Source organism: Echinops telfairi, unplaced genomic scaffold (assembly GCF_000313985.2).
Source record: "Echinops telfairi isolate 266 unplaced genomic scaffold, ASM31398v2 ScPeMD7_3533;HRSCAF=4204_0, whole genome shotgun sequence".
In the NCBI taxonomy this organism is placed as follows: Eukaryota; Metazoa; Chordata; class Mammalia; order Afrosoricida; family Tenrecidae; genus Echinops; species Echinops telfairi.
In genome coordinates, this window is record NW_022107431.1 from 66,086,000 (window position 1) to 66,101,145 (window position 15,146).

Sequence of the window (15,146 nt, forward strand, 5' to 3'; positions counted from 1 at the left end):
ACACACACACACACACACACACACACACACACCCGTTTCTTTGAATCTGCCACAGTAACACACACACACACACCACCACCCCCACACCCCATTTCTTTGAATCTGCTACAGTAGCCGGCTACTTGCCTACAAGTATCGGTTCTTCCCTCTCTCAGATGAAGCAAACGCCAGTTTCTGTGAGCACACAACAATCCAGCTAGAGATGCTTTCAGCGTTCCGAGCAGCTAGGTGTAGCCAAGGAAACAGCAGTCAAGAAATCAGCACTGTGCTGCACTGGGAAATTCTGCCACAAAAGACACGTGTGAAGTCCTAAAGAACAATGTCACTTTGAAGACTGAAGTGCAGGTTCCTGATACAAACCATGGTATTGCCACTTGTCTCAGACGCATGTGAAAGCTGGACAAGGTGCAAGATGGTGGAACCGACGCATTTGAAGGTTGTTGCTGGAAGAGAACACCAAAGCCCCATGGACCGACATAAAAACAAACAAACTGATCTTGGGGTCACCTGAGTGCTCCTTGGAAGAGAGGCTGATGAGACTTTGTCTCGTGTACGTTAGACATGTTATCAGAAGAGACCTGTAACTGAAAAAGGTCATCACGCTTGGTAGAGGGTCAGCGTGAAACTAGCTCCTGATAAAATGGACGGGCACAGCGGCTCTAACACCGGGCCCAACTTAACAATAGTAAGGGTGGTGTGGGACCAGGCATACAGCTACACCTTAGTCCTGGTCACTAACGTAAGCAGAAATGAGTAGGAGCCTGTGATGGCAGTAGATGGTTCTCCCTCCCTCCAATGTGTCTTCTACTTCGCACATGGATACAGTTTTCAGTTATCTGTGATCTCCACTTTGCCAAGTCTGATTCTCAGCCTCTGTCTTACTCAGCCTCTCGGCAGCATTAGGCACAGTTAGCGCCGTAACTAATTTCTGAAACATCTTTTTTAATTTAGGAAAATCCACCATATCCTGCTTTTCCTTCTTATGCCAGCATTCACTCCTCCAACTCTGCTGGTTTCTTCCTGGCTCTCCCCAAAGTCTACAGTTTTAGGGCCGCACCTCTCTTCCCTGAACTCTGTTCACTGTGACTATCACAGGTCTGCAATTCTAAACAGCATCTATACTCTGAAATCCAAATTTATGCCACAACTCAACATTTGACATCCCGGCTTAAGAGGTCTAAAAGACACCTCAAAATTTACTTGGCCAAAATAAAATTCTTCCCTGTTTCGCCTGAGTCTTAGTCCCATCTCAGTACATACTCCTCACAACCCACGCAGCTGCGCAAAGCAAAAAGACATGGTGCCATCTTTGAAGTGTCTATTTTCCTCCACCCCCATCTATATTCATCAACAAGGCCTTATGGTTCTCCCTCAAAATACATCCATCACTTGTCTCCTTTTTTTCCTGCTGCCAGTCTTGTGTAAGCCATTGTCAATCATCTCTCATTTCTGTGTTCCCCTCCTGTTCCTCCTGGTCCCCCAAAGTCTAGTCTCTAACCAGCAGCAGACAGTCTTTACAAAATGCAAATCTGATGGTCTCTCTTCCTTTCTTAAGATCTTCCAACTGATTCCCACTTAGAGCCAAATCTAAACCCTCTGCATGGCCAAAAAGTCCCAATGTGACACCCCTGCCTCCTCTCTAATCTATGTCCCAGCATCCCTTTCCTTAAGTACTGTGTCTGGCTACACAAATTTCTTTCTTTTGCTCCCAATTTTCTGAACACCTCCAGCTGTGCATAGCTTTATGATTGCTGGTATTAATTATTCCCCCATCCTAAATGCACCATCCCTGTATTTTCATACCACTGGTACTTTTTCATCCACATTCAGGAAACAATGGGCATTAACTCAGACCATCTTCATTTTTTATTTCCTTCACAAGAAATCAGGTAGGTCATTTCTTTTGCTTATTGGCTTCTCATTCTACACTGCAAACTGGAGAAGAATATTGACAGTATCATGCACTGTCAGAAAAACAAACAAATCTTTTTCCAAAGTACAACCAGAATGCTCCTTGGAGCAAAGTATAGTGTGACTTCATCTCACCTACTTTGGACATCTTGTCGTGAGAGACCAATCCCTGGGGAATACCATGCTTGGTAAAGTAGAGGGGCAGCAAAAAAGGAGGAAGGACTCTGATGAGATGGATTACACAGTGGCTAAACAATGGGTTCAAACAGACATAAGAACAACTGGGAGGACGGTGCAGGACAGGGCAGTATGTTATTCTGTTGTATTCGGTCACTATGAGCCAGAGCCATCTCAACGGCACCGAACAACAATCACAGCAGTGTACCTTGTGTGAGAGCAAGGGCTTCTGGATCCCGTTAACTAGTGTCTTCCCAAAGTCTAGACAGCTCCTAACACACACAGGTGCTCAATAAAGAATTTATTTGAATGAATAAGCCAGAATCTCAAATTAAAAGTCCCTTGACCAAGATCACTATGTCAAATGTTTAAGACTCTCAATAAACCTGGAAAGTATGAGACCTTCATATGCCCCCCACTTTTCATAAGAGACCTCTCTGTTCTTGATGCAGTTCATCCTACCCCCAAACACCCTGGGTTATGCAAAAGTTCCTTCTTTCAAGCTGAAGTCTGATCCCTTATAGCTTCCATTTATTTGGAGAGGTCTTCGTGTTGGTAGTACAAATGGTTAAGCACTGGGTTGCTAACCAATCATTGGTAATTTGAGTCATTCCCAACAGAAGTAACTAACCCAAGCCACGGCATTTTTCAATCACCTCACATGAATGTGAAAGTGGGACACAGGATAAGGAAGATCAGAGAAGAATTATGGTGGTGGTGAAGAATACTGGAAGTATCCTGGACTGCCAAAAGAACAAACACATCCATCTCAAAGAAGTACAACCAGAACATGCCTTACAAGCAAGGATGGCGAGATTTCATCATTATTTGGAGACATTATGTTATTAGGAGAGACCAGTCCCTGGAAAAGGACACCATGGCTTGGTAAAGGGGAGGGGTAGTGAAAAGGAGGAAGACCTTCAACAAGACGCACTGACATAGTGGTTGAAGCTATGGTTTCAATAAGAGAACGGTTGTGACGATGTCACAAGAAGAGACACTGTTTCGTCCTGTTGTACACAGGGTGGTTACGAGTCGGAGCTGACTTGATGGCACCTAACACCAGCAACAGAGGCAACCTGGAAGCAGAGGACCAGGTGTAATCTACCTGAACAACTCTTCCCACCATAAATTACTGGCATTGCATTGAAATCATCCAGAGTAAGAATTGTGGGGGGATTAATGATGGCCATATATTTGCCCTCATAATGCATACCAGCTCTATCAACCGCTCCCTCCTCCTGGAGGTATTTTTATAATTGCTATTTTTTTATAGGATTTGGAAAATCTGTCAAAAGCATTTATAAGATATGTAAAATATTGGCATAAGGGTACTTCCTCCTGGGGAGAATGACTGGTTGGCAAACGAACATGAAGGCACACGCTACTATCTGCATCAAAATACAGTAGATGAGTGGATGATCGACGGGAATGGGATGAAGAGCTCATGGGATTTTCTCACAAACTTGGCAAAGTGCCCTCATACACAGTATGATCATGCGCAACCACCGCATCTTTCAGCAGTGCGTTCACATGTTCCTATGAAGAAAGTCACCATAAGGAAGTAGACCCAAGAAGGAAACATGTAACATCGTCTGAAGGAGTTCAGGTAAATGCCCAAAGGACCAAACACTGCAAAACAATTGCCTAGAATAATCCACGATGTGTGATTAACTGTAACTAGCAACACAAAAACATTCAAAAGTTCAAGTCTACTATACTGTCTATATTTTCCTCTTGCATATTTTGACCTGTAATATTTTTAAAAGAAATGTCACATTGTATCATTCTACTGGTGTTCTACCTCTGACAGATGTAGTCAATGCCATTGTTAAAATCTGCCTCCATCATTAAAATGTACCCTCTTAAATCCTTTCCCGCTCATTAATCATGTATCATGTGTTTGCCCTTTACAAAGTAACCTAGATCCTAGCCAATTGGATTTTATTTTTAATAAACACATATCCTTTAAAGTCTTGGTAGTGTGCTGTGGTTAAAAAATCTATGGGATTCTGTTAAAAAGTTTCATTAATCTCATTTAGAGCCAAATGGTTTTTGAGCAAATATAAGCATCCATTTTGACCTAGATTTCATTAATGTGCCTGCCACTGGTAATCTATATGAACTTCCATTAAGTTGAGAATTAAAAACAAACTAATTGAGCCCATTTAAAAATCAACTCACAACATTGTGTAATCTTCTGGATGTTGGAAGAGATGCGCTGGGCCAGCAGGGCAGGGTCACCACCGATCCCTGGAGTGTAAGACATGGCTGACTTGCTCACCCTCCAAGGTCATCAGATGTTGGTGAGCTATCCAGATTCTTTTCCAAGCACTCACCTACACAACATAAATGGAAAGTCACATAATTGTATTTTCAAATTTGTTAGCTTACATTTGGTGCATTATCAATGAGATTACAAGCAAAAACTTGATAAAGTTAGCAGAAAATCTAGCAATAGCAAACTCTCTTATCTAGAGAAAACACCCGAACAGTCATGCTACGGATGTTAAGCAATAAAAATAATATTCCCTTTGAAAACCCCCTTCATCTTGACAAGGTAGTTTTTAGGTTCCTTTTGATTATTTCACTTTGTTTATTTATTTTAACTAAGACTAACCTACAAGCAACACTAATGAAAGACTGGGGTATTAGTTCTTTTCTTTCACCACCATCTAGGATGCCTACTGGCACAAAGCAGGCATGTACATATTTGTTCAATCAATACAGGCCTTAGACTAGCCCTAGAAATGCCACTACATCAAAATTTAACACACACAGAAAGAGCTTGGAAACAGACGATTAGTACGTCTCTACTATGAATGGCAAAAGGTGGAATTTGAGAAAGCAGAGCCAACTACTGAGAAGAGAACAATAGCCCTATAAAAGGGTCAACACACCTTCCCAGCAGAGTAAAGCAAAAGAACAAGTCTTTTCCAGAGACCAGCACTGCAGGACAATAAACTAAGCTGGGATCATCTTCAGCCTACTCGGGGGCTGAAAACATAATCCCAAAGACATGTCTCTGCATATAAGACTGAAGACTGTGGCAGGGGCAAATTTCAACTATCTCATCATCCATCTTTTCCTGGCTTGTGTAAAGTTAGGTGCAGTCAATTTCCAAGTGAACTCTGTACTAAGAGCCTGCTATGTACTTAGAAATAAAGTAAGCACAGGGGAAATAAAAATAACAGATTGAAATAAACTGTCTCCTAGAATCAAATTTGTATTTTAGGAGAGATGATACAGTTAACAATGTAAAATAGCGAAAAACAATACAAAGCAATAAAAGGTTAAAAGCTCAAACGCCCCCCTCTCCCCACACACACACTGCCATCCAATCCATTTTGACTCATAGAGACGCTATAAGAAAGAACTCCCCTGTGGGTTTCTGAGGCTGTCAGTCTTTATGGGAATAAAAAGTCTCATCTTTTCCCCAAGGAGTAGCTGGTGATTTTTGAACTGCTGATCTTGCAGTTAGCAACTAATGCGTAATCCACTAAGCCAAACAGGGCTCCTAATAAAAGGTGCAGGACTTTGTAAAACTGATGGGTTGCAAATAGGGCAGTAAAAAACACTTGAAACAAAGATTCATGAAAATCAAAGACTACCACCTTCAAAATAGATTTCGTCTCAGTATAAAGAAAATAAAAATCCTCACAACTGGGCCAAAAAGCAACAGCATGATAAATGGAGGAAAGATAGAAGTTGTCAAGGGTGTCATTTTATTTAGATCCATAATCAGTGCCCGTGCAAGCAGCAGCCAAGACATCAACCACTGTTTTGCACTGGGCATGTCTGCTACAGAAGATCTCTTCAGAATCTTAAGAAGTAAAGATGTTACCCTGAGGACTAACGTGCAAGTCATGGCATTTTCCATCTCTTCCTCTGCATAGGATGGTTGGAGGATTAAGAAAATAACTGATGCCCTTGACTTAGGATGTCTTTGAAAAATACAAACATCCCATAGACTATGAAAAATGAACTGCCTTCAAGGAAGGATAGCCAGTATATTCGTTAAAAGAGTGGGTGACAAGACGTCATCTCACATATTTTGGACATGGCAGCAAGAGAGACCAGGCCTTGGAGAAGGACATCATACTTGGAAAAGCAAAGCGTCAGCAAAAGGAGATGAACTGACACAGTGTCTACAATAATGGGCTACAACACAAGAATAATTGTGAAGTTTTGTTCCATTGTACATAATTCTTTGCCTCTGCACTGCCACAGAAAAGGGAAGGTCTTAGCTAGCAGGTTTAGTTGGTTTGTAAAAGGAAGCCACTGTCAGTTTCTGGTTAGGAGAAGAGGCCACAGTGAGATCAATGTCTTTATGCTCACAGCAACAGCACTGGCAGGGCAGTACAACAGCTGAATTGGCCATACAGATTCAACAGTATAGGTCCCATGCAGCAACTGCGACATCATGAAATATGTCTGTCCGCCTTAGAAGTCCTGCTAGATTTTGGATGCTTTTGGTTCTTCTCCATTATTCCAATGGACCAGGTTATCTATTTGGGGTCCACCAGCTTTCCCAAATCCTAGAGGTAAATTCCAAACCAATTTAAAAGTAAATTCCAAACCAATCTTACAAATGGGTAACAAGTCAAAGCTCAACTCAGAGGGTAAACTGATACAGCAGACATGAAGGAAAAACTTCATTCCAAAGAGCCTTGGACATGGGCCTGTGGCAACCTGAAAACCTGGGCTCAGAACAACTGGATATGGGAATCCTGAATATCCTCCAAACTATCCACTGGACTCGATCTTTTCTTTAATAAGAGTTTTATTGAGCTATAATTCACACAACAATTTATCCATGTAAAGTATACAAGGCAGTGGTTTTTAAAATATATTCAGTTATACAACCACTATCACTATCAGACTGGTGCATTCTTATCACTCCAATAGGAAGAAACCTTATACTCATTAATAGCCATTCTCCATTTCTTCTCACTCACTGCTACCGAGCCAACGTCGACTCACAGTGATCCCATAGGACAGGACAGACCTGCCCATGTAGGTTCTTAAGACTGTAACTCTTTACAGGAGTAGAAAGCCTCGTCTTTCTTCAGCGGGGCAGCTGGTGGTTTCAAACTGCTGACCTTGTGGTTGGCTGCCTAATATATAACTACTATGCTAGCAGGGCACCATAGCAACCCAAGTCACCACTGATTTACTTCTTTGTAGCTTTCCCTGTGTGGTCCTTTGTTACTGACTTTCTCCATTGTTGGAGTCCCAGTAGCAGAATGGGTTTTGCATTGGGCTGCTAACTGCAAAGTCGGCAGTTTGAAATCACCAGCCACACTTTGGGAGATAGAGGTTGTTTTCTATCCCGGTAAAGTCAGAATTGACCTGATGGCACAGAGTTTGGCGCTGGATTTCCTTTTCTCATGTTGGAAGCCATTCCATGTTGTTGCCATGATGTCAGTATTTTTCATTGCCAAATAATTTTCCACAGGACAGGTATGTCACGTTTCTGTACCTATTCATCAGTTAATAGCTATGCAGGTTCATTATTGCACTTCTTGGCTATTATGAATAACACTGCTATAAGCCTTCATGGATGCATTTATATGTGGACATATACAAATGCACGTTTTCATTTCTTTTGACTTTATAGTTTAGAGAGGAATAGCTGGGTCCTGTGGTAGGTCACGCTATATTAATCTTTTGACGTATCAAGACAGTTTTCAAAGGTTGCACCATCTTATATTCTTATTGGAAATGTCTCCATATCCTTGTTAACAATTATTATTATTTATTGATGCTTTTTATTACAGCCATGCTAATGGAAATAAAATTAAACACTGTTGTGGTTTTGATTTACATTTGTCTGATGGCTAACGATTCTGAGCATCTTTTCAAGTACTTACTAGCCATTGGGACTGTCCTTTTGAGAAATGTCTGTTAGGAGTCTGTGTACATTTTTAAGTGGGCTGTCTTTTTATTACTGTATTGAGTTCTTTACATATTTTAGATACAATCTCCTAGTCAGATATAGCATTTTCACATTTTGCTCCCTTTTGGTGGGCTATCTTTTTTCTTGCTTGTATTTTCTGAAATATATATTCACTTTGATAAGATTCAGTTTATATTTTTTCTTTTGTTCCTTGTGCTTTGGGTATAAAATCTACGAAACCTTAGCTTTGTCCAATGTAACATAGATTTACTTTTATACATTTTTCAGCCCTTACATTTAGATCTATGTGTGGTGTATAGGGAAATCACAGGCCAGTGGGTGGATCCATGGTGGTTTAAGCATCTCAACGCTGGTATGGGTCTCCACGTGGCTCCTTCCGCTCCAGGGCTCTGTCTGTCATCAGCATAACTCCATGTGGCTTTTTAACAGGAATGTCTCACAGGAAGTGTGTGAGCTGGAAGTGAGCTAAGCTCCAGTGAGATATTTATTGCCTTAGCACCTCCAAATGAGGTCATCAAGCTGCGATCTGAGTAACTGGCTCAACTTCACTCATTTACCCGCAATTGTCTCAAATTGACAACAGATTATGTAACTGCCACAACATGCACAAACCCGGAGGTTCTGACAGTGAGTAAAACTACTGTTGTTGTTAGATACCGTTGAGTATACTCTGATTCAGAGTGCCCCTATGTACAACAAAAGAAACACTGCCTGGTCTAGCACTATTCTAACAATTGCTAACATTTTACCCCATTGTTCAGTTACTGTCAACCACACAGTCATGGGTCTTCCTCTTTTTTGCTGACTCTCTAGTTTACCAAGCATGATGCTCTTTAACAGGTACTGCCTCTCCTGACAATATCCAGAGGACTTGCGGCAAAGTTCACTACCCTCCCTTTCAAGGAGCATTCTGACTGTACTTCTGCTAAAACAGATTGTTTTATTTTTCTAGTTGTACATGATACTTTCAGTATTCTTCATCAGTACCATAATTCATACATATCAAGTCTTCCTTATTCATGGTCTAATGTTCACATGCATATGGAGTGACTGAAAATACAACGGCTTGGGTCAGGTACACCTTGGTTCTTAAAAGTGACATCTTTGCTTTCCAACACTTGGAAGAGATCTTGTGCAGATATGCCCAATGTGATACTCATCTGATTTCTTGACTGCTACTTCCATGAGCACTCATTGTGGACTCGGCAAGATGAAATCCTTGACCTCAGTCTTTTCTCCCTTCACCACAATGCCGAAAGGCCAGTTGGGAGGATTCTGGTTTTCTTTACATTGATTTGCAATCCATACTGAATGTTGCACTTCTTTTCCAGTTCATCAGTGTTACTTTCAGCAAGCAAGGTTGTCTTATCTACATATTGCAGGCTGTCAGTTAAGTCTTCCTCCAATCCTGATGCTGCACTGTTCTTCAGGGAGGCCAGCTTCTTGGGTGATTTTCTCAGCATACAGACTGACTAAGTGTGACGCAAGGATAGAACCCTGATGCACACTTTCCCTGATTTTAAACATGCTGTATTCCTGTGCTCTGTGTGAAAAACTGTCTCGGGGTACATGCATGAACTCTGCATGAACACAATGAAGTGTTCTGGAATTCCCATCCTTCTCAGTGTTATCCAGTGAAATTAGCCAATCACACACAAGAAAAACAAATATTGTTTGAGATCAATGTTATAAAAAGTACAGAGAAGGTTTTCATACTAAAGGAAACATTCTGTGATGGTTGTCATGGGTGGGAGAGAAAGAGGCATTCATTGGCTAGAGGACTGACAAGTGTTCACCTGGGTGAAGGGGAAGGTAACATGCAGTAAGACAATCAAACAAAGCCAAGTGCCATCAGTCAATTCTGACTCATAGCAATACAATAAGGGGAATGTGGCAAAAAAGGAAAAAAAAGATGGTGGCACGGGAAAAAATGGGAAGTTTGCAAAAGTTAAAGGCAACAGAGGCAATTAATGTTATACATATAATTCTGTAACAGCAGTGATCTGTGAGTAGATGCTTAAAGACACGTGTAGACTAAATATATGTGGGTGAGAGAGTGAGAGTACACCTACAGAAGATATCTGTATCTGTGTATTCACCTTTGCTATAAATATGCCCATGAACCTGGTGGAGCATCCAGGGGTAAAGTCATGAAACCTAGATATTACCAAATACCTGAGGGACTAAGTCACTGGGCCTGGTGGATGATGACCATGGTCTCAAGGAACATCAAAGTCAATTAGCACAACACAGTTCACAACACAATATTCTACATCCTACAATGGGGCTGTAGAAGGTCATGATCAACAATCTAATGTGTGACTATTGGTCTCTCTTCTTGTCTACAGCAAAGCAGTTTGAAGAACGAAGCCATCAATTTCTACCACTCTGAGCCCTTATGAAGGCGAGGTGCTCACCTACCACTCGCAACTGCTTTGAAAAGGATCACGTTGGTCCTTGATAGAATGGGAGAAAAATGTGGAATAAAATGCACCTTCATAGAATAGACTAGGCTCGATGGGACCCCTTGGTTATCTGTCAGGTCTGGAGCTGAACTCATGCCTGGGTTAGAATCATCATCCATTTAAGATGAAAAGGGCAGCATTTACTCAAGGACACATTTCAGAGGTTAGGAATGGAAACAGGAAACACAGGGAGGAAGTAGGATAACATGAGAGTACACTGAAGGGATTAATGAATAAATGAATATAACCAAAAATCTTGAAGATAGTGCAGGACTGGGTAACCTTGCCTTCTCTTATGCAAACAGTCACTATGAGTCAGAGCTAACTCAGGAGCAACTAACAATGTATTCCCAATTATGCATGCGTGCTGGTCAGCCAAAAATTGCATTAAAAGTTAATGGCTTTTTTTATATAGGCTCAATCAATGCAGTTATTCATATAATTTGCTTTCTATCATTCTCCAACCTTATACCCTAGAGTTGATACGCACTAGTAGTGGTTGCATGTTGGGCTGATAACTGCAAAGTCAGCAGTTTGAAACCAAGAGCCGCTCTTGGGGAGAAAGACGGGGCTTCGTACTCCCGCAAAAAGCTAGTTTCGGACACTCACAGGGACAGTTCTACCCTGTCCTGTAGGGTCTCTGCGAGTCTGAATTGACTCAATGACATTGTATGAATGAGGACTCTTAAATACTTTTGAAAGTCCACGTAGAACACTTCCTATTATCACTGATTAACGACTGTAAATGGTTTTCAAAAATTCGTGGGAAAAGTCTATTCCCTTTTCATCTGTTTTCCCAAGAAGTTTCAGAAGTCCTCTCACAGATAACCTCATTATCTACACTTGCGCCACCCATGAGGTAACCGCTAGCAGGCCTTGGACCGATTTCACCCGATTCAGTCACGACTGAACTAGTGAACGCCGAACAGACGTGAATTTGTAGCATGTGCGTGATTCAGAATGCTAACTGGATTCCGGGGCGGAGCTCTGGAGACTCAGAAGAACCATCCTGCACTCTTTCTGGAGTCTGATGGGCAACACTGGATAAGTGCCAGGTGTGTGCACAGCAACACGAATTCCAAGTTTCCAGCTCTGCTGCCATCTTTGAACGCAGGTGAGTTAACGTTTACTGTGTCAACCTGGCCAATGAACACATGTGGGATTAATTGAAGGGCGGAGAGATAAATGGCTTTCTTGTCTCTTGGACCAATGTGCGGCGGCCTTGCTTGTTCTGTGCCTCAATTTGCAAGCTACACTACCTGTGGGACACCTAACCCATGGACTGTGTCGCTGTCACTTGAGGTTCCTTCAAGACCTGCTTCGCCACACTATTGGAATTTACATCTCTTGAGCTGGGGACTGTCAGACCCTGTCATATGGCTGACTGTTGGTGACCTACCTGACTTGCTGTTTGCTACCTGTGGCAGGATAGCCTGAATTGCTCTACAGAGGACTAACCAGCGGCCCTCAAGACTTGAAGGACTGCCAGTGTCTCACAGCTGTCTCAGGGTACTGAGTTGCACTGAGCCATTTGTACTGCTTTTGGTTTACTATTTTCCTAGGCAATGGCAGTTCTAATGGTGTCCACTTGGCCTTTCCTACCATGATAGCCCTTATCCCACATTTCAAGGATCCAATATGGGGGTTCTACCAGTTACTAAGTATGTCTATTCCAATGATGCATTCTGGAACTGGGGAAATAACCACAGGATGGGATCGGGGGCCCACTGGACCCACACTCAGGCGTACCTGAGCTAAAACTCCATTGGTAACTTGACCTCCATAAGTCCCCACTCTGACTGGTAGGCCTTCGAAACATTTTGGGTCTCCTGGAATTAGTATCAGTTCAGAGCCAGTGACCAGTAATTCCCGAAAGGTCTGATTATTTCCTTTCCCCCAATGAACAGTCACTCGTGAAAGGCCGCAGGTCCCTTTGGGGAAGGCTAGACGAAAGACTAACACACCAGGCTTGTTTCCAATTCAGCAGGTTAAAATATTTGCTTGCAATACAATGCACATGCTCCCCTTGTTTTCTAAGACAGATGAAGTTGCTATTTGGAATATTTCCTGTTGTCCCACATTATATAATTTCGGGTCCATTCTGGTGTCACTTAGTCAAGCATGACAGAACCAGCTGACCCCCTTCAAAACTCTGCCACTAATTATATGTGGCTACAAAGAATTAATTAACATTCTATGAAAGAAAAAGCCAGCTTCTCATTTAAACTAGCCACCTTTCATGTGTCGACTACCATCATCACTGACAGGTCTGTTGGGCAGTGCTCAATTAGATGTCACTCTTTCCCTGAAGATATAAAAACACTATGCAGAGCAAGGGGAAGGGGGACCAAAGTACAGTAATCCGAGTGAGAGTCTTTTCAACCTGTTTCTAAAGAGCACAAAGACCATTTTAAAGTATAATCCTGCATGCCAAACACTACCATCACTAATTATTGGGCATCTTATGGAAACTTTAAGACTTTCAGTCAAGCATCACCCTCCATCCTCTTTACATTTAGCACTGGCGATGTAGCTAAAGTGGGCAGTTTCATGTCACTCACTGTGAGCACAGAAAGCACTGGGTGGGCTGGGGCTGTAGACGGTTCCACCCTCTGTACCTGATTACCAATGAGGTGCTTCAATATCTGCACTCAAAATTCCGTGGATCAAAGTACTCCTTTCCCAGGAACACACTTCTTTTCTGAGGGTAAATATGATCATTCCAAAGAGTTCATTCTATGCACCTTCCTTGGGCCCCGGAATGTCCCAGGCTGCCTTGGCCTTTGCTCAGGGCCATTTCCTTTCCCTAGAGGGCTCTTCCCTCATGACCTCCACGTGACAAGCTCCTTCTCCTCAGTGTGATCTCACCACACAGATGCTTCTCTATTTGAACTGAGAATTCCCCACTTCTCCCACACTGGTCAGCCTCTCTAGCAATGCTTCAAAGCACAGAGTTAAGGAGTCCAGTGGTGTTGGGCTGCTTACCACAAGGTCAACAGTTTAAAACCACTATCTTCTTGCTCTCATAAAGATTCACAGCAGCAGAATCCTACAGAGACTATACTACTCTACCCTGTAGTGCAGCTATGAGTCAGAATGGGCTCAAGGGCAATGAGTTTGGGTTTGAATTTGGTATGTTATTTATTATCTATTCCAACCTCTGGGGTGAAAACATGGAAGGCTGACCCACCCAGTCTGGGAAGGTGAAGTTGATTTTAAAAACTCGCTACTGTCAATTCTGACTCCTAACAACCCCAAGGACAAGGAGAACTACCCTGTGTGTCTCCCAGGCTGTATACCTGCACGGTGCAGACAGCTTCCTCTTTCTCCCACTGGACAACTGGTGCTTTCAGCTGACTTACCAATGCTTAACCCACCAGCGCTGCTGTGAAGGCAATAATTCCAGGGAATTCTTTTAGCTTTGCTCCTCGATTCACTGAATGATTATACTCTTGGGTTTTAATACATAATAAATTTTTCTAAAAAATAACTACAACCAAAAAAAACCAAACTCACTGCCACTGAATGGATTCCAGCTCAACGCAACCTTGAACTGGCCCTGTGGGTTTCCAAGACTGTAAGTCTTTATGAAAATAAAAAGCCTCCCCTTCCTCCCACCGAGTGGCTGGTGGTTTCCAACTGGTGACTCTCTTATTGGCAGCCCAACATGTTACTACAATACCACCGGGACTCTGGTATTCACAGTATCATACATCATTTTTCACCCCTTCCTGATGCTCAAAAGTTTAAATTAAATTGAATCACAATAACTTTGACTCAGATTTACTGAAAGTGTTTTGAATGCTTTTTTAATCATCAGCACTTAGCTACAGGGTTGCTGCCTTAACCAAAATGAAGACCATTTCCTCATTTAAAAATGAAAAAAATTAAGGCTAACTTTGTTATCAGGAGAAACATCTGAAAAATAAAGATGCTGATGGTCATGAGTTAATATGGTATTGTATTAACTTCTACAGAAACTGTGGAACAGAGCATAATTCTGAACTAGTCACAAGTCTGAGGCCAACTCCTCCAGGGTGGGCCTGCGAAGCCACTTGTCCCAAGACAGTTTAACGCTGTGATGACCAGGCTCCAAGAGTAATGCAGAGTTTCCCCAGTGAATAAATGATCACCTATATTACCAAACTGCCCAGCAGCTCATAATTATTTATTTCCAGATTCTGTAGAAGCCCAATATTGTATAAAATAGCTAAGACATAACGATTTAAATAAAATCTAGTTTAAGAATATAAGTTGACCAACTAAATGTAAGCAACTCGAGGGAAAAAACACAGCATTTGAGCAATGTGTTTTGCTTTGTTGTTTTTTCCCTCCTTTTCGTGTGATTTTTAAGGAACGAAAACAACCTGAAAGGCAAGTCTTACAGCATGCCATGTCTTTTTAGGGTCCTCCTGCGAACCAAAGATCAGTGAAGGCCACAGAGTTCAAGTGTCAACCATTATCATCGCACCAAATAGCAAACCGAAATCCAAGGGGCTTCTCGCATCAAACGTGCACGGTTCGTTGACTACAGCCATTGCATTTTCTGTTCCTCTCTAGCCCGGAAGAGAACTTTCAAGGTGCGTTTATTAAAATCATGAATAAAAAGAGGAAGAGGACAATACGTTCCGAGCAGGCACAAGCATCCGTCTCGGTTGGATGCCGGCGCTCAG

At 42.1% G+C, this 15,146-nt stretch overlaps 1 protein-coding gene across 2 annotated transcripts in view; it reads right to left on the reverse strand.

Moving 5' to 3' along the window:
- STX7 (syntaxin 7) overlaps positions 1–15,146 on the reverse strand; it is a 48,178-nt gene that overhangs the window by 32,558 nt on the left and 474 nt on the right. For both annotated transcript variants that reach the window (XM_004710924.2, XM_030886775.2), the window contains exon 2: positions 4,273–4,427. In XM_004710924.2, the coding sequence (XP_004710981.1) occupies positions 4,273–4,357 (85 nt within the window). In that variant the 5' untranslated portion in view covers positions 4,358–4,427. The remainder of the gene's footprint in view (positions 1–4,272; positions 4,428–15,146) is intronic.